This window comes from Leucoraja erinacea, chromosome 1 (genome assembly GCF_028641065.1).
Source record: "Leucoraja erinacea ecotype New England chromosome 1, Leri_hhj_1, whole genome shotgun sequence".
Taxonomy (NCBI): domain Eukaryota; kingdom Metazoa; phylum Chordata; class Chondrichthyes; order Rajiformes; family Rajidae; genus Leucoraja; species Leucoraja erinaceus.
This window is the reverse complement of record NC_073377.1, coordinates 150,002,126-150,027,442: the sequence shown is the minus strand read 5'-3', so window position 1 is coordinate 150,027,442 and position 25,317 is coordinate 150,002,126. Positions and strand designations below refer to the sequence as shown.

The following is a 25,317-nucleotide window of genomic DNA, read 5'->3' as shown; positions in this document are numbered from 1 at the left end:
AGGCAGCATTAATGGAGGGAATGGGAAGAAGACATTTCAGATCAGGACCCTTCTTCAGATTGGCATGTGACAATAAGTCCTTTGGTAAATGTTACCCATTTATTGTCCGCCCAGACATCCACATAACTATTGAAAGGAAGAAACTGCTTCCTCCATCTGCTCTAGTGTGCTTAAAATAGTACTATCACTCACCTGACCATTCTGAAATATTTCACGCACTGAATCCAATTCCCAAAGAATCTGCTTGAACCACAATTCATAAGCTGCAATTGGAAAAGACAAATAGAGTTACTACTAATTTACAGAATTAATGCTAAATGAATTCATGGGGCTGCATCGTGGCACAGTGGTAGACTTAGAGCACCAGAGACCTAGGTTCAATCCTGATTACGGGTGCTGTCTGTACAGAGTTTATACATTCTCCCTATGATTACGTGAGTTTTGCCCAGACGCTCCACTTTCCTCTCACATTCCAAAGACATGCAGGTTTGTAAGTTGGTTGGCTTCTGTAAATTGTCCTTGGTGTGTAGGGTAGCACTAGCGTATGGGTAGGTCAGTGTGGGCTCAGTGGGCCTAAGGGACCTGTTTCCATGCTGCAACCTGAAACTAAACAATTTTCAGATACCAACTTATTTTTAATAACAAATTGACCTCACCTTGGTGGGTTATAATAAACAGATGTTCATCATGTATTTTGTTTCCTTTCTTTTCGCTCTGTAATTCTTGTGCGTTGATTATTTTATCCAACTTTAATAAAAAAAAACAAAAGTATAATTTGAAAGTGTTTTGGAGATTTAAAAATAGCTAAGAATTCCAACTGTTGTATTCTGTAGCTTTTGTTTTTGCTCCCTAATCTCCAGAAAGTACATTACACTGAGGAAGAAAAAGAAATATAGTCGGTAACAAGGTAACAAAAAAGGCAGTAAAAACCGAAGCACAGTAAAAGTTGCAGAGAGCAAAAATGTCAGAGAATTCTCAAATTAGACAATAGACAAATTCTACTGTGAAAAGCTGATGGACACAGAAATACCAATCCCTCCAGAATGTCTATCGATCTTCTGCATTAGTGCCAGTTTGACAATTGCTGTGGATATTCACTTCGCTATCATTTTTCAAACAAACACTGTAGAGTCTTTACAATATCTAATTTTGTGTTATCTTGACAACAGATATTCTGGAACTTGGATCACTACTAAAGTGAATGATTAAAACACTGCAGCTTAGTTAGTAGTAGTAGAGAGGAACTGCAGATGCTGGTTTACACCGAAGATAGACGCAAAACGCTGGAGTAACTTAGCGGGACAGGCAGCATCTCTGGAGAGAAGGAATGGGTGACGTTTCTGCTCCCAAAATGTTACCTATTCTTTCTCTCCACAGACGCTGCCTGTCCCGTTGAGTTACTCCAGCATTTTGTGCCTATCTTCAGCTCAGTTAGTCAATCTCTATTCAAGCTGATGAGTAATGACATTGAATCACAGTCAAAAAGATCTGGAGTGCCCTCTCCTTTCCTTCGCTTCCACATGAGAAGATCACACCAGTTAGTAGCTCAGTACCCTACAACCTTCAACCCATTCATGTACAGGACAGTGTCTCTTTGGAAGTGGTTTTTTATGCTGACTGAATAGAAATAGCAGCAAGAGAGGCAATGATGAGAGAGTGTGCCCCTGGTTTTAAATATACAAGGTTGAGAGAAAGGACGTTCCCTCTTCCATCTGGTGGTTATGCCAGACCAGGCATGACAAGGTGACTTGAAATAATGTGAAAATTGAAATAATTGATCACCTGAAACAGTGCAGGGAGAAATTCGATGAACTCACTTGACTTGACAAGATTACCTTTCTGACACTTGGACTCCATGTCAGAAATAGACACAGTTGCTGTACTGCAGCACACACACACACCTGATACACACACACACTCCTACTGTTGAAGCCATTTCCCCAACTGTGATCGTCTATACTATATACTGTTTTTATACTGACAGTGCCAGGAACACAATGCGAGGAACGGTGGCAGAGGCAGATACGATAGTGGTGTTTTAAGGGCCCGTCCCACTTGGCAGTTTTTTCAGCGACTGTCGTATCAGATCACTGGTATCAGGCGGCGTAATGCGGCGTGATGCGGCATGATGCGGCGTGATCACATATTGATGCACGGTGTCTCCTCAAGTGTTGCAACATTTTTGTTGTCGCCGCTGTCAATTGAAATGTTCAAAATCTTTTGGCGGCCCTGACACGTCAGTCAAAGACGTCGGCAATTGCTGAAAAAAATTGCCAAGAAGGCTAGATGTAACTGGAATAAAATAAAGGGGAAGGGAGCAGAGGAAAACTTTTTTTGGTGGCCCAACTGTATGATTGGGATCTGGAATGCACCACCTGCAGATGTGGTGAAGATACTGTAGTGGTCTGCAAGAGGGACTTTGGATAAATAGATAGTGAAGAAAAACATGCAAGACGACCATGGGTGAGTTCTTGGTAGAAAGGCAAAATATACATGATGGGCCCAATGGTTCCTTCAGAGATGTAACTGTTCTATGATTCTAATTAACCCAGGTCGTGTGTTATACTTTGATGTAAACCCCGCATTTCCTCCTTCTATTTCTTATCCAAGATGCACAAATTCACTTTCCTGCACAGGATGTGGGGTTTCCCTGCTGCTTAGGCCGTGCCCATAGTTTAAACAAGTTCATAAAGTCAAGAGCATGTATTGAAAAAACATTTCATGAGATGCCACAACCACCTTCTATGCAGGTTTATGGATTGTGTGCAGGATACACAGTACAATGCTATTTATTTTAGCAATAGTTCTTGTTGGGCAAAGCTAGTGTGTGTGCTTATGAATTGTGAACAGAAAAAAGAGGTACCCACTTTTGCATTAAAGCTGGAATAGTTTCTAACATTGAGATTTTTTTTTTATCGAATAGATTTCATAAAAATGTATACAAAAAGTTAGATAAGTAGGCTATATTCAAACAAAGTAAAAAGAGAAAATTCTATAAGGAATAACACTACTAGACTCCTTAAATGTACCTGGAGGTAGTCCCCATATATCAATTCATCTTTACTTGCTTTGTTTGTTCCATCTTGTGATGCGTCATAGCTTTCCTGCGCTTCTGAAGGAAATGCATATCTGAAAAATTATCCCACAAGTTAATTAATGTAGTGTTTTACCTGCACTATTTCACATCCTGCTAATATAAGGGATTGTAATTCATTAAACCTTTGATAAGAAAGATCCTGGACCTTCTGACCTCATCACGTGCAATATTGCCCATCGCCACCTCTGCCTCAGCTCATAAGATGCTAACTCTCATGGCTATGTTACTTCTGGTGTCATCTATTCCAAGGCTCTCACTGCACATTTTACAAGCAGGAACTCATCCAAAAAACTCCTGCAATCTAAATTCTCGTTTAGATTACTCGGGTGCTTCCTGGTCTGTGCTGATGCCTTCATTTTAAATGATCACCATGTTTTTTATATCTGTTCATTAGTTCATCCTCTGCCTGTTTATGTAACCTCATCCAAATCTGTGACCCTATGAGTCTTGCATACCCATGAGTTCCAGCACTCTGTCGCACCTTCAGCTGCCGAAACACCAAGCTGTGGAAATTCTTCCCTTAAATAATGTGGAAAAACTGAATGGTTTAAGATACTTTCAAATTGTAACTTTTTGTTGCCCAAGCTATAATATCTGAAGATTCAATGTCAATATGTTTATTCATTTGATGTACCTTAGGGTGTTTCACTATTCTAAAGGTGAGGTGTTGCACTTCTAAAGTATAGTGGCATATTCTCCAGTGCATTGTGTTATGTGCTAGAGTATTCTAATATGAAATAGTAATTAGTTAAGTTTAGTTCAGTTTAGAGGCACAGGTCCTTTAGCCCCCGAGTCCATACCAACTAGCGATCCCTACGCACACGAGGCATAATTTACAATTTTAACCAAGCCAATTAGCCTCCAAACCTGTACATCTTTAGAAAGTGGGAGGAAACTGTAGCACCTGGAGAAACCCCACACAGGTCATGGGGAGAACGTACAAACTCCGTACTAACAGTACCTGTAGTCAGAACCGAACCCTGGCCTCTGGCGCTTTAAGGCAGCAGTTTTACCACTGCACCGCCGTGCTGCCTATAATGTTATTGTATTATATGAAGTTCTGTAGGGTAATAGTAAGATTAAACGAGAACTTACTAGTTCGAAGTTTGATCGTTATTTTATGAGGAGTAACGTTGAGGGAATACGTGAAGAACCCCGCCAGGACACATGCGTGTCATTCTTCAAAGCAGCGGTGTGAAATCACAGATAACTGTAATGACTAAACATAGTAAGATTAGAGAAGAAGATACCAGTTGAGTATATAATCAAGGGTGGGAGTGGAGGGCACGTATTCCCTCAACGTTACTCCTCATAAAATAACGATCAAACTTCGAACTGGTAAGTTCTCGTTTAATCTTACTATTTTACTTCGGAGTCACATGAGTGGCTACGTGAAGATTTTAAAGCTCTGTGATTTAATGCCGTGGAAATGAGTCCATGCATCACATCTGCCTTGATGATTATGGGAAGAATAGCGTTAATATTATTAGACATGAATTCGACGTTGAAATCAACAAAAAATTTATTAACGCCAAATTATAGCCCCTATTCATGGGGTAAAATTATATTACAGAACTTAAAATTGTTTTTGCAAATGTTCCAGGTTTAATTATTGGTTTTTGATAAAATCGTTGGAAAGTTTTCTCCATTGACCATCCTGCTGTCTTAAGGATTTGGTCCATCAGAACATCCAACTGCATAGCTGCCGAAGTAGCTGCAGCCCTGGTGGAGTGAGATTTTAAAATGTTAGTATCCACTCCAGCCTTTATTAGAACCTGTTTCAGCCATCTCGAGATGGTCTGGACTGTCACTTATTTGTGTGGTTGTTTGTGGCTGATTAAAAGTGCCATTTATTTGCATCTGATGATTTTTGTATACTCCATATATAATAGTAAGTGTCTTACTATACAGAGACGATCATCTGTCGGGTAGGCCCTAAATTCTATTTTTTAGGCCTGCTGACCCCTGTCTGTTCTGCTTGACTAATTCATTGATGTGAAAAGTCAAGTTTCCAGATGAAGAAGTCATGTTGTCCAGTCTTAATTTATGTAGCGACTGTACCCTTTGTGCCGTGACCAAGGCCATCAGCATGACTGTTTTCAGTGTCAGTTTCTGTAGGGACTGAGCTGTAGCTGGAGACCAGTTCCTTAGCATGGTCAGTACAATGCTCACATCCAATATTTGGGAGTACCTGGTTCTCGGGGGATTGACATTAAAAATTCCCCTCATGAGTTTAGTTACCAGGGGGTGTGTCCCAACAGAATGCTGCTCTGTTGCTTGCCATAGGTATGTTGACAGAGCACTTCTGGCGCAGTTGATGGCACTATAACTGAGCCCCTCATCGTAATGGAGGCCTGCCTGGAATTCCAGAACAGACGGGATGTTCATTGATCTGTGGTTGATGGTGTTGTTGTGACAATACATTTCCCATTTCCTGATGTACCCCAGGTACTGTTTTTTGGTGGACTGGCTGTGGGCCGCTGAAATCATATCCACTGTTCAGTCCGTCAGTCCCAGATGCAGTAGAGGGGCTTTTAAACTCTACAAATTAATAAGTTCATATGGTTATGACATGGGTGGCTTTCCCTTGTTACGGGATGAACCAGTAAATTTGGTCTATGCCGGATGGTGATGCATGGTTCTAATACCATGTCGAGTATCACAGGGAACCATGGTTGAGTAGGCCAATCGGGTACTACCAAAATACCAGACGCAGAGTCTTGCTGTATTTTCCTTAATACCCGACTGATGAGGCAGAAAGGAGGGAATGCATAAATAAACAATCTCCCCCAATGCAGCGAAAATGCATCTGTCGCCGCTGCTCCAGGGTCTGGTTCCCATGAAACATAGTTTGATAACTGGTGATTAAGCCTGGATGCGAATAGATCGATATCTGATGTTCCATACCATGCTGCAATATCAGCAAATACTTTTTTATCCAACATCCATTCGGTGTTTTCATTAAATTTGCGTGACCTGGTGTCTGCCACTAAATTTAGTTTACCTGGTAGGTAGGTAGCTGATATCCAAATATTTTTCTGGAGACACCATTGCCAAATTGTGTTGGCCAGATTGTCACATGATGTCGATTTGTTTCCACCCATGTGGTTGATATATGCTACCACGGTGGTGTTGTCAATTTGTAGTCTAACATGCTGGTGATTTAACCCAGAACAATATGACTTAAGGCCATGGAATGCACCCAACATTTCCAGGTAATTTATGCCCAGTGTGAGTAATAATGATGCCTCCTGTGCATTCCATCTACCTCCACAGCTGGAGATGGAATTGGTAGCACCCCAACCAAGTGCACTGGCATCAGTTTGTAGTACCATAGACGGGCTGCTGATAATGATTGGGTTGGAACAATGCCGAATGTTATCTTTCCACCATTTTAGGTCCATTATGGCCTCTGTTGGTAGCTTCATTGGTCTGTCAAAATGACCACCATTAATTTTGAGTGCTCGTATTTTTGCCCTCTGTAAAGTTTGATAATGTAAAGGTCCGAATTGTGTGGCTGGAAAGGCAGCCACTATTTTGCCAATTATTCTTGCTACCAATCTGATGGATGGTTTACTAATGTCAATGAGGTTACTGCAAGCCTCTGTTAAGGCTGTAACCTTTTCCTTAGGCAAAGCCACTGACATGTGAACTGAGTTAATGGTGAACCCTAGATAATCCATTGTGGTAGAAGGCGTTAATTTAGATTTAACGGGATGGATGATAAAACCCAGTTTTTCAAATAATTGTTTTGTGGCTGTTACCGTTTGTTATATTTACAATAAGTATGTCGTCTAGATATGCCATCACCATGTGTTTTTGTTTCCGCAGAAATGCTAGGGCTGGTTTCAAAATTTTTGTGAACAGCTAGGGGGTTGATGTTAGACCATTAGGTAGTGCTCTGTACTGCCATCTGACCTATCCAGCTGAATTTTAAATAACATCTGTGGTCACCTCGTATAGGTATAGTAAGCGTCTTTTAGATCGATGCTTGTCATGTAGTAACCTTTGGAAATCAATTGCTTAGCAGTAACAAAGGTTTCCATCTTGAAATGAATATATTGTACGAAAGTATTCAAATTAGTCAAATCTATGATGATGCGACAACCACCATTTTTTTTGTTTTTGATAAAGATATTGGACACGAATTCTATTGATTCGTGTTGGGTTTTTTCAATTACCCCATTATGAAAAAGCCGCTCCAGTTCAGCGTATGCTTTTGATTTTTCTTTGCCTGAAAGCATAAACTTTCGGTTCGGTACATGCTGAACTGGAGGGTTATGTTTATGTATACATTCTATGGTATATCCCTGGATACTGCTTAAAATATAAGTGTTGGAAGTTAACTTATTCCATGCATCCAGATAGAAGTGTAATCTCCCACCAACCTCCATGCTTCCTTTAATTCGTAAGGAACCAGACCCACCTACCTCCATGGTGGTAGGTGGTAGGTTTACTTCTTTCTCGATATCCTTCGTGGACGTTGAGGCGCCGGTGTCTGGGTCTGTGGTTGGGTTGGTGTTGGGGGTTTGCGCATTTTCCAGGAAGGCCGGTCTGGGCCATGGCCTAAAAAAGACCGATGTTCAGTGTGCCCGGCCTTCGAGCTTTCACCAGTTTGTTTTGTTCGACTGGTGGGTGCGTAAGGGTGTTGTTTGTGGCCGAAGTAGGTTTTAGCTGATGTTGCTTTCATGAGCCCCAGGGTTTTTGCCTCCTCATCGAGTTCTTTCACTTGTTTGGCTAGATTACCTCCAAATAGTAGAATTGGTGGTTTAGGGGTTCCAGGTTTGCACAGACCTGCAAATTTAGGGTCTAAAGCGGATTGGATGGCACTCTTCTTAATACTGTATTGAGTGTTGCAGAATAAAGCAAAAGCATCCTGTTGATCCTGTGACATGCCTTTTTCGTCTATTGTGCGGGTGAAAGCTGTAATTCCCGCTGTTAGGACCTTCAGTACTTTTTGGAGTTTCAAGTCCCTGGCTCTAATTGCTACTTCAACGTGTTTCCATATGCACTGGTTTACAATGGGAACATTCAGTGATGTACAGTTCCCTGGTGGTAAGTGTCTTGCTGTGGTGTCCTTAATGCCTGTCCTTGTAGCTGCTTAAATGACATATAGTCAATACCGGCAGCTAGTTTTGGTTCCAGGTTTTGGCCAGTTAGGTCTAGTTGTATGAGTTGGGAAACCATGTCCAGTAAATTTTCGTTTTCTTGTACCCCTCGCACACTTGGTGATTGTTCTGCAAACCCCTCTTCAGGGTCAGCCCAGAAGTGACCCCCAGTACTTCCCTCAGACGAGGGAGAAGCACTGTGCAGCCCTACAAGAGGTACTGCTGTAGGACTTACAAATTGCCCACAGTGACTAGCCTCCATCTCCCGGAGCCTGTCACGTTGGAGCATTTGCTCCATCAGCCGCTCAAACCGGCTCCAATGCTCTTGGTCACTGGCCGCTCGCGGCTGCTCCTCAAGCCGCTCCAACCGGCCCCAATGCTCTCGGGCACTGGCCGCTCGCGGCTCCTCAAAGTCGGACTCATCGGAGTCAACAACTCTGTCAGACTTTTGCTTTGCCTTACCGCCCGGCCGTGGTGTAGATCTGGCCGGTGCAGGGGCGAAGTCGGGCACAGCTGTTCCCATTACGGGCGATTTGTGTGCCGTTGGCCGCTGCTGGCTGCCTGCAACTCCGCGGTTCTCCCCCGCCAGTTTTGTCGCAGCCTTCTTATTCTTCTTTGTTCTGTCCATTGGCTCCACCTGTAACACGGTGAGTGGAAAAAGAACGCAGAGTCTCCTTACCTGCAGTTACCGGCTTTTAAATTCTGCCACTGAGGGGGAACGTCGTTCCACCTGCATGACTCTTTTGCAATGCGTGTAGCGATATGACACGCATGCGTCCTGGCGGGGTTCTTCACGTAGACACTCACGTGACTCCGAAGTAAAATAGGATAATTTGTTGCGTAATATGGCATTCTACTTTATAAAAATACAGGAACTTATAGAATAAAAGCATCGTCAAGGACTGCTCTCACCCCAGTCACAGTCTGTTTACCCTCCTCCCATCCGGGTGGCACTACAGGTCTCTCCGTTGCCGGACCAGCAGGTCCAGGAACAGCTTCTTCCCTGCAGCTGTTACATTACTTAACTCTGCACCTTGGTGATTGCCAGTCACCCCCCCCCCCAGACACTCCTTCCCCCAGAAAAAAATGAACTACTACGACTGTATGTACGTATATATATTTATTGCTCATTATTCAATGTTCGCTCTTCTGGGTGAGATGCTAACTGCATTTTGTTGTCTCTGTACTGTACACTGCACAATGACAATAAAGATTGAATCTGAATTGAATCTGAATCTGAATCTAAAAGGTGGCAGTTTGATAATGAGGCTGAACCCCTCTTCCAACTATCAGTCTGTATCATTGTAGTGTCAACCACAAGTGGTCCCCCAGTGTGATGAAGGTTTCCGCCCAGACCACCCAATATTGAATTCCACCTTAGTGAGTGAAAATGAAAACTCACCTCTGATTTGTACTTGTTAACTTAAATCTATATTCCTAAGTTGTTGACCTCTTCTAATCATCAACAATATGTTCTGGACCAACAATTTTGATGCTACTGACATCCTCAGTTTTGCTCAATTTCTACAGATACACCATGGAAAGCATTTTAACTCGATGCATTACAGCTTGATATAATTGTAAGAAATTTAGCCCAGTCCATCACACAAACTAGCCTCCTACCCATCAATTGCATCATGCTGCGTGCTGCCGCTGAATATCCGCCAATATAATCAAGGATCACTCACTCTCCATTCATTTTCTCTTCTCCCCTCTCCCATCAGGCAGATGATACAAAAAGTTGAAAGCTGTACTGCCAGATTCAATAACAACGTGTACTCTGGTGTCATTACCAGGGGGCGTCGCACGATGGCAGCCTCGCCAACAGTTTGTCTGTCTTCTCGTATTGTTTTTGTTATTTTTAATGTGTTTTAAAAGTTTGTGTTAATGTTTTATGTGGGGGAGTGGGGGAGGGGTTGTGGGAAACTTTTTTCAATCTTTTACCTTGCCGGAGATGCGATTGTTTTCCGGATCGTATCTCCGGTCGCTCTGCGGCCTAACATCATGGAGCTGGAGGCCTTGCTCGGGACTGACTTTGAGCCCCACCGCGGGGGCATGGACTTACCATCGGAGCCGACCCCTTGCCTGGGATTGATGCTCCAACCGCAGCCTGCGGATGTCACCATCGAGGAGCTCGCAGTCTCGGGTAGAGAACAATGTCGGGAAGCTCCAAACGACGCAGAAAGTTTCGACCAGCCCCGACCCGGGGTCCGATCACCCGGCATGGGGGAGCTGAGATTCCCCCCCCCCCCCCCCCCCCCCCCCCCCCCCCCCGATGCAGGAGCTTGATCGCCCCGAATGTGGAGGGCTCGACTGCCGGCTACGGAGCCAAAATCGTCCCGTTAACAGAAGGCTCGAGGCCTCCGACTGCAGGAGGACAAAGGAGGGAAGATATTTACTTTTTTTTTCGCCTTCCATCACAGTGAGGAATGCGAAGGAGTCACTGTGGTGGATGTTTATATTAAAATGCGTTTGTGTGTTTTGTTGTTTTATATTGGTATGAGTGTATGGCAAATGAAGTCCCTCGTATGTGGCTAATAAAATATGACTATGATTAGAATCTTGAAAGGATCTCTCATATGCTAAAGATGAATTTTACTTCGGAGTCACGTGAGTGACTACGTGAAGAACCCCGCTTACGACGCATGCGTGTCATATCGCTACATGCATTGTAACTCGTCATTGTTGGGAGGAAGGACGTTCCTCCCAAACGGCAGGGTTTTGAACCTGCAAGAGAAAGGTAAGGGAACGTCGTTTATTTCCTTACCTTTTCCTACAGGAAGGCTGTTTAAAGCTGGCAAGGGAGGAATCTGCAAGCAGCAGGTAGCCAGCAAACGGCCACTAGCATGATAGTCCCTTAGCGGGAGTTGGTGCAACTTCAGCTGGGGGGGGGGGGGGGGGGGAAAGACCGCCGACAGGAGTACCCCACAGCCGTCAGCCCGACATCTCGGACAACAGTCCAAGGACCTTCGCTACGGGGTCCGTGGGGCTGCGGGAGGAAGGATGTTCCTCCCAAACGGCAGGCTGAGAACCAGCACAGGTAAGAGAATTGTTTCCTTACCTTTTCTTTATAGACGTCGCTGCCATTTCTGAACAGCAGCAGGCAGCCAGCAACGGACGTCAGCACAGAGCCACAGACGTCGCTGCCGTTTACTGAACAGCAGCAGGCAGCAACGAATGTCGGCACCAACATCTCCCATAAGGGAGCAAGTGCCAAACTTCACCCCAAACAGGTAGAGGTGCCCGTGAGTACCGGGACCGTGATGATTATATCGGGCGGCCGGGAGCGACCATTGCCTGTAGGCATGGGGACCGGCTGCAGGAGAAACCATGTGCGATTAGTGCCCGAGAGCACCAAGGTCGGCAGGAGCGGTCGTATAATTTAAAGCACCCGCGATCAACTAGTGCCCGAGAGCATGAAAGTCGGCTGGAGCGGTTGCTGGAGGAAATTCTCCAGAGTGGCAGGCCCCGGGATATGGAGGATAGCCACAGTGGGCAAAATATAAGTCCCACAGCAGATTCCCATAAAGGGCTGCATGAAATATCATACTCCTCTGAGGAGGGTATTGAAGGTCTGACTGGGTCAGAATCTGAGCAGGTGATGGAGCCACCTTCCCCTATTGAAGGGGAGAAAAACAACCTGCTGGACATTGTGGGCCAGTACTTCCAGCAGGAACAAACTGGGAAGGATCTCGAGGTCAGGATGGCTGCCAGTATTGAATATATGTCCACCCATCAACTTCAAGCCAATACTTTTGCTGAAGTGTTGGCAAGGCATTTACCCCCGGGCAATTGTGGTGCTCTTAATGTAGCCAGTGTCAACCGGTGCATTTGGAGACATGTTGGGCAAGCCATTAGGAGTCAGGATATTAAATCCAAAATGCCCTGAAAGGTCTCACGGCGGGCATAACAGCCTTGGGCCGCACGTTAGAAAAGGTGAACGTGACTAGTGACCACAAGGATGCCTTAGCACTATTCTGCAACGTGCAGTTTGAACTAAATAATATTAGAAAGGGGGCCATTCAGCCAGCTCTAGATCCTAAGTTCGCTATACTGTGTAAGCAAAGGGCTATAAGACCTCAAACCCTGTTATTTGGGGGAGACCTGTCCAAATGGATGAGGAGGCCAAGACTTTGGGGCTGATTAGAGCATCCAAAGGATATCTGGGGAAAAGATATCAACCTTATGGGCCTCCTAAGAAAGGTAGTTTTTATACTAATAGTGCAAGGAATTGGAGAGAGGCCAGAGGTACCCAGCAGCAGCGTTCTTTTTTTTAGGGTTTGGCCCAGGACGACCACTGTGGAAGATGCGAAAGCCTCTACTTCAGCATCTACCCCAACCTCAACCTCAACCTCAAGGCCCTCCACAACCACGAATGAAAACAAGAAATTAACTCAGTTACCACCAATAACCATGGAGGTAGGTGAATCTGGGGCTCCAGAATTAATAGGGAGCACGGAAGTTGGAGGGACATTGCAACTTCATTTGGAAGCATGGTGTAATATAACTATGGACAGATATATTCTTAGAAGTATTAAGGGATATCTGATAGAGTTTATACACAAACAAAACCCTCCAGTACAACATACACCGGACAGAATATACATGCTTACTAAATTGGAACAAGCTAAAGCTCACATAGAACGACAAAGATTATTCACTAAAGGAGTAATTGAACAAACCAAAGATGAACAACAGGAATTTGTCTCAAACATATTTATTAGAAATAAGAAAGATGGGGGTTGCCGTATTATTATTGATTTATCAACGCTTAACAATTTTGTGCAATGTGTTCATTTTAAAATGGATACTTTTAGCACTGCTAAAGAGTTAGTTTCAGCAGGCTACTTTATGGCAAGTATTGATCTTAAAGATGCTTACTATACAATACCCATCAGAGGTTAAATTCTTAAACCAGCTTTGGCATTGCCGCAACAACAAAAACATAGAGTAATGGCATAGTTGGATGATATACTTATTGTGGGAAAAACTTATGAATTGGCATGTCAGGCAGTGGTTGCCACAAAACAATTGTTTGAAGAGCTGGGATTCATTATCCATCCAATTAAGTCAAAATTGACACCATTAACACATTTAATATGTTAATGACTTTACCAATAGGGAAAGCCATAGAGTTACAAAAGGATTAGAGCACTCAAAATTAATAGAGGCCATTTTTGATTGGCCAATGGAGCTAACAATTGAAGCCATAAAAGAATTACAATGGTGGGAACACAATGTTAAGTATTGCTCCAACCCAATAGTTATTGACAACCCGTCTGTGGTATTACAAACAGATGCCAGTGCAATTAGTTGGGGTGCAACTGATACCATCTCGAGCTGTGGGGGAGATGGAATATACAAGAAGCTAACCTACTTAACGCTAAAGGTATAAATTACTTAGAAATTTTAAGTGCGTTTTATGGGCTAAAATCTTATTGCTCAGGAATGAAACAGCAGCATGTTAGATTGTAGATAGATAATACCTCGGTGGTGGTATATATAAATCATATGGGTGGAAATATATCAACATCTTGTGATGAATTGGCAAACTCAAGTTGGCAATGGTGTGTCCAAAGGAATATTTGTTTATCGGCTACGTATCTACCAGGGATACTAATTCATTGGCAGACACCAGGTCACGAAAATTTAGTGAAAATACCGAATGGATGTTGGATAGAACGGTATTTGCTGAAATCACAGTAAAGTATGGAAGGCCGGATATTGATTTTTGCATCCAGGTTAAATCACCAGTTACCAAGGTATGTATCATGGGAACCAGATCCTGGGGCAGAAGCTACAGATGCATTCTCACTGCACTGGGGGAAATGGTTCATTTATGCATTTCCTCCTTTTCTGCCTAATCAATCGGGTACTAAGGAAAATCCAACAGAATTCGGCATCTGGGATTCTCATAGTACCTGATTGGCTTACCCAACCATGGTTCTCGGTGATACAGGACATGGTGCTGGAACCATGTATAACTTTAAGACATAGTCCTAAGTTGCTGGTGCATCCAGTAACTCAGGATAGCCACCCATGCCATAAAAAATATTGATTTATTTGGGTTGTAGACTCTAAAAGACCCACTATGGGACATGGGGCTATCAAAAAGAACTGTGGACATGATCACAGCAGCACAAAGAAGGTCTACACAAAAACAGTATTTAGGTCATATTAGAAAATGGACTAATTACTGCCATAATAACCATCTGGACCACAGAGATAAGGATGTTCCGGCGGTGCTAGAGTTTTCTCACCCGCCTGCACTATGAAGGACTTAGTTACAGCACTGTGAATAGTGCCAGAAGTGCATTGTCAAGTTATTTGTGGCAAGGAACAGAAAGACAGTCTGTGGGATCACATCCTCTGGTAGTTAAACTTTTAAGAGGCATCTTTAACACTAAGCCACCCAAAACAAGATACAACCAAATCTGGGATGTAGTGTGGTCCTGACCATGCTAAGGAATTGGTCGCCGGCTACAGCATTAACTCTGGACAAACTAACTAGGAAAATGGTAATGCTGATGGCACTGGTCATAGCGCAAAGGGTCCAGTTATTGCAAATATTAAGACTGGATGGCTTGACTATGGTGGCAGGAAGTTTGGTTTTTGTGATCCAGGACCTTATTAAACAAAATAGACCAGGATCAGCGGGGCAGGTCATAGAATTTATGGCCTACCCGGAGGACGAACACCTCTGTATAGTGAAGCACGTTTTGTTATACATTGAAAGGACAAAGGCTATCAGAGGCAAGGAAATGGCTCTTTTAATCAGCCATAAGAAACCGTACCGTAGAGTGTCAACTCAGACCATTTCGCGGTGGCTGAAATATGGGTTAAGAAAGGCGGGAGTGGACACTAACATATTTAAATCCCACTCCACCAGGGCTGCAGCTACATCCGCAGCAAAATGCCTTGATGTATCCATGGACCAAACCCTCAGGATTGCAGGATGGTCGTCGGAGAAAACGTTTCAGAAATTTTATAACAAACCAGTTAGGAGTATAGGAACGTTTTCGGGGAAAATTTTAAGTTCTGTATGATAATTTATCCCTGAAGAATACAAGGGTTATGATTTGAATTAATAAAATATTATTTATCATTTACGTTAAATAATTGGTATGAATGTTTTTTGAATATCATTAACAATTTCTCCCAAACTACCAAGGCAGTTGTGAAGCATGGACTCGTTCCACGGCATGAGGTCACAGAGCTTTGAAATCTTCACGTAGTCACTCACGTGACTCCGAAGTAAAATAGTAAGATTAAACGAGAACTTATCAGTTTGAAGTTTGACCTTTATTTTATGAGGAGGAACGTTGAGGGAATACGTGCCCTCCGCTCCCACCCTCGTATGGTCATATCTTAAACTGGTATCTCTTTAATAATCTTACTATCTTAGGTCATTATAGTGTATCTGTGACCTCACACCGCTGCTTTGAAGGATGACACGCATGCGTCGTAATCTTACTATTCTTAATTGTCCAATCTACCTTAGAAACATAGAAACATAGAAATTAGGTGCAGGAGTAGGCCATTCGGCCCTTCGAGCCTGCACCGCCATTCAATATGATCATGGCTGATCATCCAACTCAGTATCCCGTACCTGCCTTCTCTCCATACCCTCTGATCCCCTTGGCCACAAGGGCCACATCTAACTCCCTCTTAAATATAGCCAACGAACTGGCCTCAACTACCCTCTGTGGCAGAGAGTTCCAGAGATTCACCACTCTCTGTGTGAAAAAAGTTCTCCTCATCTCGGTCCTAAAGGATTTCCCCCTTATCCTTAAGCTGTGACCCCTTGTCCTTGACTTCCCCGACATCGGGAACATTCTTCCTGCATCTAGCCTGTCCAACCCCTTAAGAATTTTGTAAGTTTCTATAAGATCCCCTCTCAATCTCCTAAATTCTAGAGAGACCTTGTTGAGGACCTTGCTTTTTTTTGAATCTACATTTTCTCCATAGCTGTAACACTTTATTCTGCACTCTATTTTCTCTTGTGCAATACCCGGTATACTCACATGTGGTATGTTTTGCCCAGATAGTACGCAAAACAAAGTTTTTCACTGTTTCTTGGTATGCATGACAATAATGAACCAATACCTATCAATAAAGGCTCTTCGTATTTCATACTATTCAGGCATCACATAATTTCATGCACTTTTAATTAAACTTTTTCAAAGCCTCTTGTTTTCAAAAGGAATCTGCCCCATCCAATCAATTAATCGTCAAACTTCTCCAGGCCGAGCATTATCCTTGTAACAATTTTCTGCAGCCACTTCAGTAATATCACATCCTTTCTGAAACGTGTAACCATCTCTCTAGCCAAATTAAGGTTTTTTTTTTACCACAGTTCCACAATTATCTTCCCGATCAGCCAATAAAGGAAAAAAAGTTTGCAATATGTAAAATAAGCCTTAGCTACCGGCTGTGGTATCTTTAGTGTCTATGGGTATGCAATATTAGTCTTGTGTATTTCTAACACATTCTGACAAGCTACTACCTATTATGAAACTTCCACACTATATTACCTCATACCTTTCCAGGGTGAAATCCATTAGCCATTTTTCTGTCCATCTGACTACTTCATTGAGATCTTCCTGCATGCCCTAAATTTATTTCTCATTGTGATAAATGTCACTTTCAAGAAGCCACCCTAACTCATTCTTTTGTATCCTGTATAAAAATACAAAACTTCTGGATGGAAATATTCAGACAATTTATTCAGATTCCACTATATACTTCAGTCTGCACTATTCAGGTCTGGTTACCTGGTATTACTGATAATCTATTGTATTATTGATTATCGCACATTTATTTATTGTGTTGATTCCCAGGAAACAATAATGTTATGAGGCTCCTTATGTTGACTGCCCAGGAGTCTTAGCAGCATCGCCCTTTACGGAAATAACACCAGGCTCCAGCTGCCCCTGAAGTCCCTGGAGGAGGAGTTTAAGGTGACTCGGGCCAGAGAGGTGATGCCCAAGGTGGCTCAGGCAGGGGTGGAGGTGACAATGTTGAGACAATAATATTATGAGGCCAAGTGACTGACACTTTCTGACACGACTGACACTTTCTTACTCAAGCATAAGTGGGTGTAAGGAACAAGCTGCCAGAGGAGGTACTTGAGGCAGGTCTACCCCAACATTTAAGAAACAGTTAGACAGATAGTTTAGTTTAGTTTAGTTTAGTTTAGTTTACTTTAGAGATACAGAGCAGAAACAGGCCCTTCGGCCCACCAAGTCTGCCCCGACCAGCAATCCCTGCACATTAACACTATGCTACACTCACTAGGGACAATCTTTATATCTAGACCAAGCCTATTAAGCTACAAACGTAAGATAGACACAAAGAGTTGGAGTAACTCAGCGGGCCAGGCTGGAGAGAAGGAATGGGTGATGTTTCAGGTCGAGACCCTTCTTCAGACTAGTCAGGGATAAAGGAAATGAGAAATATAGACAATCTTGTAGAGAGATATAGAACAATGAATAAAAGATATGCAAAAAAGTAATAATAATAAAGGAAACAGGCCATTGTTAGCTGTTGGGTGAAAAGGAGAAGCTGGTGTGATTTGGCTATGAGAGGAATAGAGAGAGAGTGAATGCTGGGGTTACTTGAAGTTAGAGAAATCAATATTCATACCACTGGGCTGTAAGCTGCCCAAGCAAAATATGAGATGTTGTTCCTCCAATTTCTGTCTAGCCTCACTCCGACAATGGAGGAGACTAAGGCAATGTGGGAATGGGAAGGAGAATTAAAGTGTTTAGCAAACGGGAGATCAGGTAGGTTCAGGACGACTAACCTACAAACCTGTATGCCTTTGGAGTGGGGGGGTATATGGATAGGACTGGTTTGGATGGATATGGACCAAAAGCGGGCAGGTGGGACTAGTGTAGCTGGGGGGGGAAAGAACGCCGACAGGAGTACCCCGCAGCCGTCAGCCCGACATCTCGGACAACAGTCCAAGGACCTACGCTACGGGGTCCGTGGGGCTGCGGGAGGAAGGACGTTCCTCCCAAACGGCAGGCTGAGAACCAGCACAGGTAAGAGAATTTTTCCTTACCTTTTCTTTATAGACGTCGCTGCCATTTCTGAACAGCAGCAGGAAGCCAGCAACGGACGTCAGCACAGAGCTACAGACGTCGCTGCCGTTTACTGAACAGCAGCAGGTAGCCAGCAACGGACGTCAGCACAGAGCTACAGACGTCGCTGCCCTTTACTGAACAGCAGCAGGCAGCAACGAATGTCGGCACCAGCATCTCCCATAAGGGAGCAAGTGCCAAACTTCACCCCAAACGGGTAGAGGTGCCCGTGAGTACCGGGACCATGATGATTATATCGGGCGGCCGGGAGCGACCAGTGCCTGTAGGCATGGGGACCAGCTGCAGGAGAAACCACGTGCGACTAGTGCCCGAGAGCACCAAGGTCGGCAGGAGCGGTCGTATAATTTAAAGCACCCGCGATCGACTAGTGCCCGAGAGCATGAAAGTCGGCTGGAGCGGTTGCTGGAGGAAATTCTCCAGAGTGGCAGGCTCCGGGATATGGAGGATAGCCACAGTGGGCAAAATATAAGTCCCACAGCAGATTCCCATAAAGGGCTGCATGAAATATCATACTCCTCTGAGGAGGGTATTGAAGGTCTGACTGGGTCAGAATCTGAGCAGGTGATGGAGCCACCTTCCCCTATTGAAGGGAAGAAAAACAACCTGCTGGACATGGTGGGCCAGTACTTCCACCAGGAACAAACTGGGAAGGATCTCGAGGCCAGGATGCTGGGGTTACTTGAAGTTAGAGAAATCAATATTCATACCACTGGGCTGTAAGCTGCCCAAGCAAAATATGAGATGTTGTTCCTCCAATTTCTGTCTAGCCTCACTCTGACAATGGAGGAGACTAAGGCAATGTGGGAATGGGAAGGAGAATGAAAGTGTTTAGCAAACGGGAGATCAGGTAGGTTCAGGACGACTAACCTACAAACCTGTATGCCTTTGGAGTGGGGGGGTATATGGATAGGACTGGTTTGGATGGATATGGACCAAAAGCGGGCAGGTGGGACTAGTGTAGCTGGGACATGTTGGCCAGTGTGGGCAAGTTGGGCCGAAGGGTCTGTATCACTCAATGACTCTATGACACAATAAATCTGAAGTTCAGAGAGTTGGTTGAGTTGAAAACCTAACAGGTTGCTGGGATTCTAATTCTCATTGAGGCTTTCAAGATGATAAATGTTTGAAGGTTACAATATGCATAAATCTAATGCTCCATTGGAGTTTGTGTGTATAATTCAAGTTGTCGAGTTTATTATCATATGCACAAGTAATGTGAAGTACAGGTACAATGATAAATATTACTGGTAAGCCATGTCGAGGCATGTTTCATGTCACCATTATCCTTGCGGTCTCACTGATAATTACATATGTATAAGTAATAAACATCTTTGGTAGCAGCCCAAGGAATATGGTGCGGGGGCAGGATAGTGCAATTGGGGTTCAATTAAGTTATGATCTCATGGACAGATGGAGTCGTCACAAGGAAATGAGCTATCTATTCCCATCTTATACTTAGAATCATATCACGTTCATTAGAACACAAAATTAACATTTGTCTATGCCTGCACTTGTAAGTTCAATCCTTTGCCCTGATCTTTCTCCAAGTTGTGCATATTGCAACCTTCACACATTCATCATCTTGAAACCCTCAAGTGAATCTACATCCATCACACTTTCAGGTAGCATATTCCACATTTGTTCTAATGCATAAACCTTGACAAAAGTGTCAAAACAGCTTTCCATGCTCATTATGTTTCTTTTTTTGTATTTCCATTTGAACTTGATATTAAAGATTGAATTGAAAGTTCATCCGGTTTCCAATTAAGGCCAAGAACAAGCATTTCCAGTAAACTTTTATATCTTAACACTTCGGGTAACGCTAGTTATTATATCTTTAATCGTTTAAACGATTAAAAGTATTGATGAAAATGAAGCCAAGGCATCGCCGAATCATAAAATAATCAGTCTTTATAATTATACATTTCCTTATCACGTCGACGGTCTCAAATTGTTCCATTTGAGTTACTTTTAAACTGTAGTGATTGTTATATAAATATTCACGTAATCTGAACATTTCTATCTGACAATTACAGCTGCCCGAAACTTCCACATTAACTTGAAAACAACATGGGTACCGACCGAGTCAAACAGACCAGTTTTACATTTTATTTTCATTTTCAACAATAGCATTATTGGAGTCCAAACATGCACAACTCGCAAAAAACATAACATTTTTAATAATCCAGCGAGCCGATCTTCACATTCTTGGATTACAATTGGGTTTTTTTCACTTAAATTAGAAGGAATTTACCTTTCTCGGAAGGGACAGCCACTCATGATCCTGCGCCTTCTCCGTGGACACGATGATTCCTTTAGGTTTTGTTGAGTCTTTCCTACGAACTTGATGCAAACAATCACCTGTTTTCCTTTTAAAGGGAGTCTCCTTATCTGTCCCGATCAATCAAGAGTAGAACTTTGATTTGTGTTGGGAGATCAATTTTACTATGCAAATATTAAGAAAAATAAATTAAACAAACTTCAGTCATCGTGCAGTGATCGTAAGTCTAATTATTGACAGAACCTTTTGCACACACCATTTCTTTACTGACTTTGGTCATGCCATAATGTCAAATAACCAGTGGATGTATGTTTTTAATTGTGGTTTCTAAATATATTTCTTATATGATTATAATGTTCACCGTACTTTATTGAGAATGAGATGATTTGATGTCAGGCTAAAATAACAGAAATAAATATTACATAAAATGAAAGGAAATCACGTACAGTAATCCCAAATAAGTAGAACAATGCCCCCAGCTGGTTGTCTTGTAACAGTCCGAGAAATATCCTTTATTCTAAAAATGAGCAATGACTTCAACTGAACTTTAATGGTTCAATGTTTTCTGTATTATCACGTGTACCCAGGTACAGTGAAATACTTTCATTGTATACAGCTCAGCAAGACTCTCACCATACCTGAGCACAATACCCAACTAGTCCAGAATGTACAGAATACCTCACTGAGTCATTCAGAAAGGAACTGCAGATGCTGGTTTACACCGAAGATAGACACACATTGCTGGAGTAACTCAGAGGGACCGGCAGAATCTCTGGAGAAGAAATGGGTGACATTTCGGTTTGAGACCCTGCTTCAGACTGTGTGTCAGGGGACAGGAAAACACAGAGATAAGGAAAGGAAACGTCATGTGAAAACAAGAAGAAGTGACGAAGGTAAAGGAAAATGTAGAATAGATCATTGTTAGCCAGGAAAAGGTGACAACAAAGGAAACAGAGGTAGAAATGTAATCAGGCTGACAGCCAGACTGGTTGGAGACCAAAGAAGGGGAAGGGATGGAGAGAGATGGAAGGCAAGGGTTGCTTGAAGTTAGATACTGACTGAGTCGTCTGCAAGAGGCACCATTTTGGCGCCATTTTACAACCCCATCCTTGCAGCTGGCCACGAAGGCCCTTTGCAGCCATTGCTTCCACCCCGCTCATCCCGCGAACCATTCCTCTCCCTGCACGGCTCCCGTCAACCCTAATTCCCCGAGGGGTGCCTCTCGCAACCGTCTTTGAGGGCACAAAGGGAACTTTACATACAGCTCTGCTAGAGACTTGTAGATTAATAATAAATTCACAAATATTTTTTAACCATATGTATTGCTACTGAAAAATTAAACATATGCCCAACCAATGAATACATTTATTCAGATTTTTTGGAATCGGTGATCGTTGATCAGTGTGGACCTGGTGGGCAGAAGGACCTCTTTCCACACTGAATTGCTAACACGCAAAACTAAGTCATTGCAAGCAGCATCAAGTAAAAAAAAGAACATTTTGTGTATTTTGTGTTTTTCATGTCCAAAAGTACTTTTGAAATGTAGTTTTGTGGGGAACAGCATATGCACTCGGCCAAATACTATTACAGCACTGCGGCAGAGAAGGGTTGATGCATTTCCAAAGAGGCAATAAAATAGTAAGATTAAACGAGAACTTACCAGTTTGAAGTTTGATCTGTATTTTATGAGGAGGAACGTTGAGGGAATACGTGAAGAACCCGCTTCCAACGCATGCGTGTCATTCTTCAAAGCAGCGGTGTGAGGTCACAGAAAACTATAATGACCCAACATAGTAAGATTATCAAAGAGATACCAGTTTTTGATATGATCATAGGAGGGTGGGAGCGGAGGGCACGTATTCCCTCAACGTTCCTCCTCATAAAATACAGATCAAACTTCAAACTGGTAAGTTCTCGTTTAATCTTACCATTTTACTTCGGAGTCACGTGAGTGACTACGTGAAGATTTCAAAGCTCTGTGACCTCATGCCGTGGATCGAGTCCATGCTTCACAACTGCCTTGGGTATTGGGAGAGAGCATCATTAGTAATTTTAAAACACACTTATACGAAGACTTGTGTGGTATAACGAAAAATAAATTTATTAATTGAAATCATAGCCCTGTATTCTTTTGGGCAAATTATATTGTTGAACGTAAAATGGTTTCTGAAAATGATGATGATGGCTCCAAAACTGGTTTATTATAAAACCTTTGGAAAGTCCTCTCGGATGACCATCCTGCCATTCTGAGGATCTGGTCCGTGGGCACATCCAGATTTTTTGCTGCGGATGTTGCTGCAGCCCTGGTGGAATGAGATTTAAAAACATCAGTATCTATTCCTGCCATCTTTAGGACATATTTGAGCCACCTTGATATAGTTTAGGTCGTGACCCTTTTGTGCGGTTTCTTGTAAGAGATTAACAACACCATTTCCTGACCTTGAATACTCTTAGTATTTTCTATGTATAATTGGATGTGTCTTACTATACACAGTCGTTCGTCATATGGATATGCCATGAATTCGATCACTTGACCCGATGAACCTGGTCTGTTTTGTTTTATTAGATCCTGTATGATAAACACCAGTTTCTCGGGTGAGGTGATCAGGGAGTCCAGTCTCAGTTTGCTTAATGACTGGACTCGTTGAGTGGTAACTAGTGCCATGAGCATAACCATCTTCATGGTCAGTTTCTGAAGTGACAATGCTGTAATGGGCGCCCAGCTCCTCAGCATGTTTAGAACGACACCCACCTCCCAGATTTGGGAGTACCTGGTTTTAGGGGGATTTGCATTGAATATGCCCCTCATAAGTTTTGTTACCAGGGGGTGCGTTCCCACCGTGTGCCGCTCCATTCCTTGTGATAGATAATTGGAGAGTGCACTTCTGGCACTATTGATGGCACTGTAGCCCAATCGATTATCATAATGGAGGCTTGTTAAGAATTCCAATACGGCCGGAATGTTCTTGGCCCTTTGGTCGAGGTTGTTGTCCAAGCAGTATATGCACCATTTCTTGATGTGTCCAAGGTACTGCTTCCGTGTTGACAGTCTTTGTGCAGATGAGATGAGATTCATCGTCCTGTCTGACAGCCCCATGCCGTGTAGTGGGTCTTTCAGACTCTACAAATCAACAAATGCATAGTCTTATGGCATGGATGACTGCCCCCAGTCACTGGATGAATTAATAAATTTGGGCTATGTCCAATAAGGGAACATGGTTCTAACACCATCCCCTGTATGACTGAATACCACGGTTGAGTAGGCCAATCGGGTACTATGAGAATCCCAGATGCCGAGTCTTGTTGAATTTTCCTTAGTACCCGATTGATGAGGCAGAACGGGGGAAATGCATAAAAAGGCCATTTCCCCCAATGCAGAGAGAAAGCATCTGTAGCTTCTGCCCCAGGGTCTGGTTCCCAGGACACATACCTTGGTAATTGGTGATTTAACCTGGATGCAAAAAGATCAATATCTGGTCTGCCATATTTTGCTGTAATTTTAGCAAATATATTTTTATTTAACATCCATTCCGTGTTTTCGTTAAATTTGCGTGACCTGGTGTCTGCCACTAAATTTAGCTTACCTGGTAGGTATGTTGCCGATATCCAAATGTTTCTTTGGATGCACCATTGCCAAATTAAATTTGCCAATTGATCACAAGATGTCGATATATTTCCACCCATATGATTAATATCATATGGTATTATCAATTTGTAATCGTACATGCTGGTGCTTAATTGCTGAGCAATATGACTTAAGGCCATAAAATGCCCCTAACATCTCTAGGTAATTAATGCCACATGTGTTAAGTAATACTGCCTCTTCTTCCTTCCATCTCCCTCCACAACTGGAAACAGAATTAGTGGCTCCCCAACCAATGGCGCTGGCATCTGTTTGTAATACCATAGACGGGTTGTCAATAATGATGGGGTTGGAGCAATACCTAATGTTATGTACCCACCACTGTAGTTCAATTATAGCTTCGGTAGGCAGCTCCATAGGTCTATCAAAATGACCCTTGTTAAATTTGAGAGCTCTAATTTTGGCTCTTTGCAAATTTTGATAATGTAATGGCCCAAATTGTGTGGCCGGGAATGTGGCCACAATTTTCCCAATTATCCGGGCTACCCATCTAATGGAGGGTCTGTAGGTGTTAAGAAGCTTGCTGCAATCCTGCTGTAGGGCTGCTGCTTTATCTATTGGTAAAGTTATTGACATATTGACCGTGTTAATGGTGAATCCTAAATAATCCATATTAGTTGCTGGTATCAATTTACACTTAACTGGATGGATGATAAAACCTAGTTGTTCAAACAATTGTTTTGTGGCGAGCACTGTTTGATATGCCAATTCATAAGTTGTGCCAACAATAAAGATGTCATCTAAATATGCCATCACCCTATGGCTTTGTTTACGTAACAATGCCAAAGCTGGTTTCAGAATTTTAGTAAATAATCTGGGGGCTGATGTTAGCCCATTTGGTAAGGCTCTATATTGCCAAAGTTCCCCCATCCAGTTAAATTTCAAATACCGTCTGTGATCCCTTCTGATGGGTACTATATAGTATGCATCTTTTAAGTCAATGCTTGCCATATAGAACCCAGTTGACACTAATTCTTTAGCAGTAATAAAAGCATCCATCTTAAAGTGAACATATTGAACAAATGTGTTTAGGGTTGAAAGGTCAATGATAATCCTGCAACCCCCATCTTTTTTATTTTTAA

General features: G+C 42.8%; 1 protein-coding gene across 1 annotated transcript in view; it reads right to left on the bottom strand.

Moving 5' to 3' along the window:
- LOC129703319 (tryptophan 2,3-dioxygenase-like) overlaps positions 1–20,717 on the bottom strand; it is a 62,442-nt gene extending 41,725 nt beyond the window's left edge. The window contains exons 1-4 of the mRNA XM_055645685.1: positions 20,566–20,717; positions 3,030–3,129; positions 657–747; positions 193–263 (exon numbers count right to left, since the gene is read on the bottom strand). Coding sequence (XP_055501660.1) covers positions 193–263; positions 657–747; positions 3,030–3,129; positions 20,566–20,591 — 288 coding nt within the window. The 5' untranslated portion in view covers positions 20,592–20,717. The remainder of the gene's footprint in view (positions 1–192; positions 264–656; positions 748–3,029; positions 3,130–20,565) is intronic.
- Positions 20,718–25,317: the final 4,600 nt, after the last annotated feature.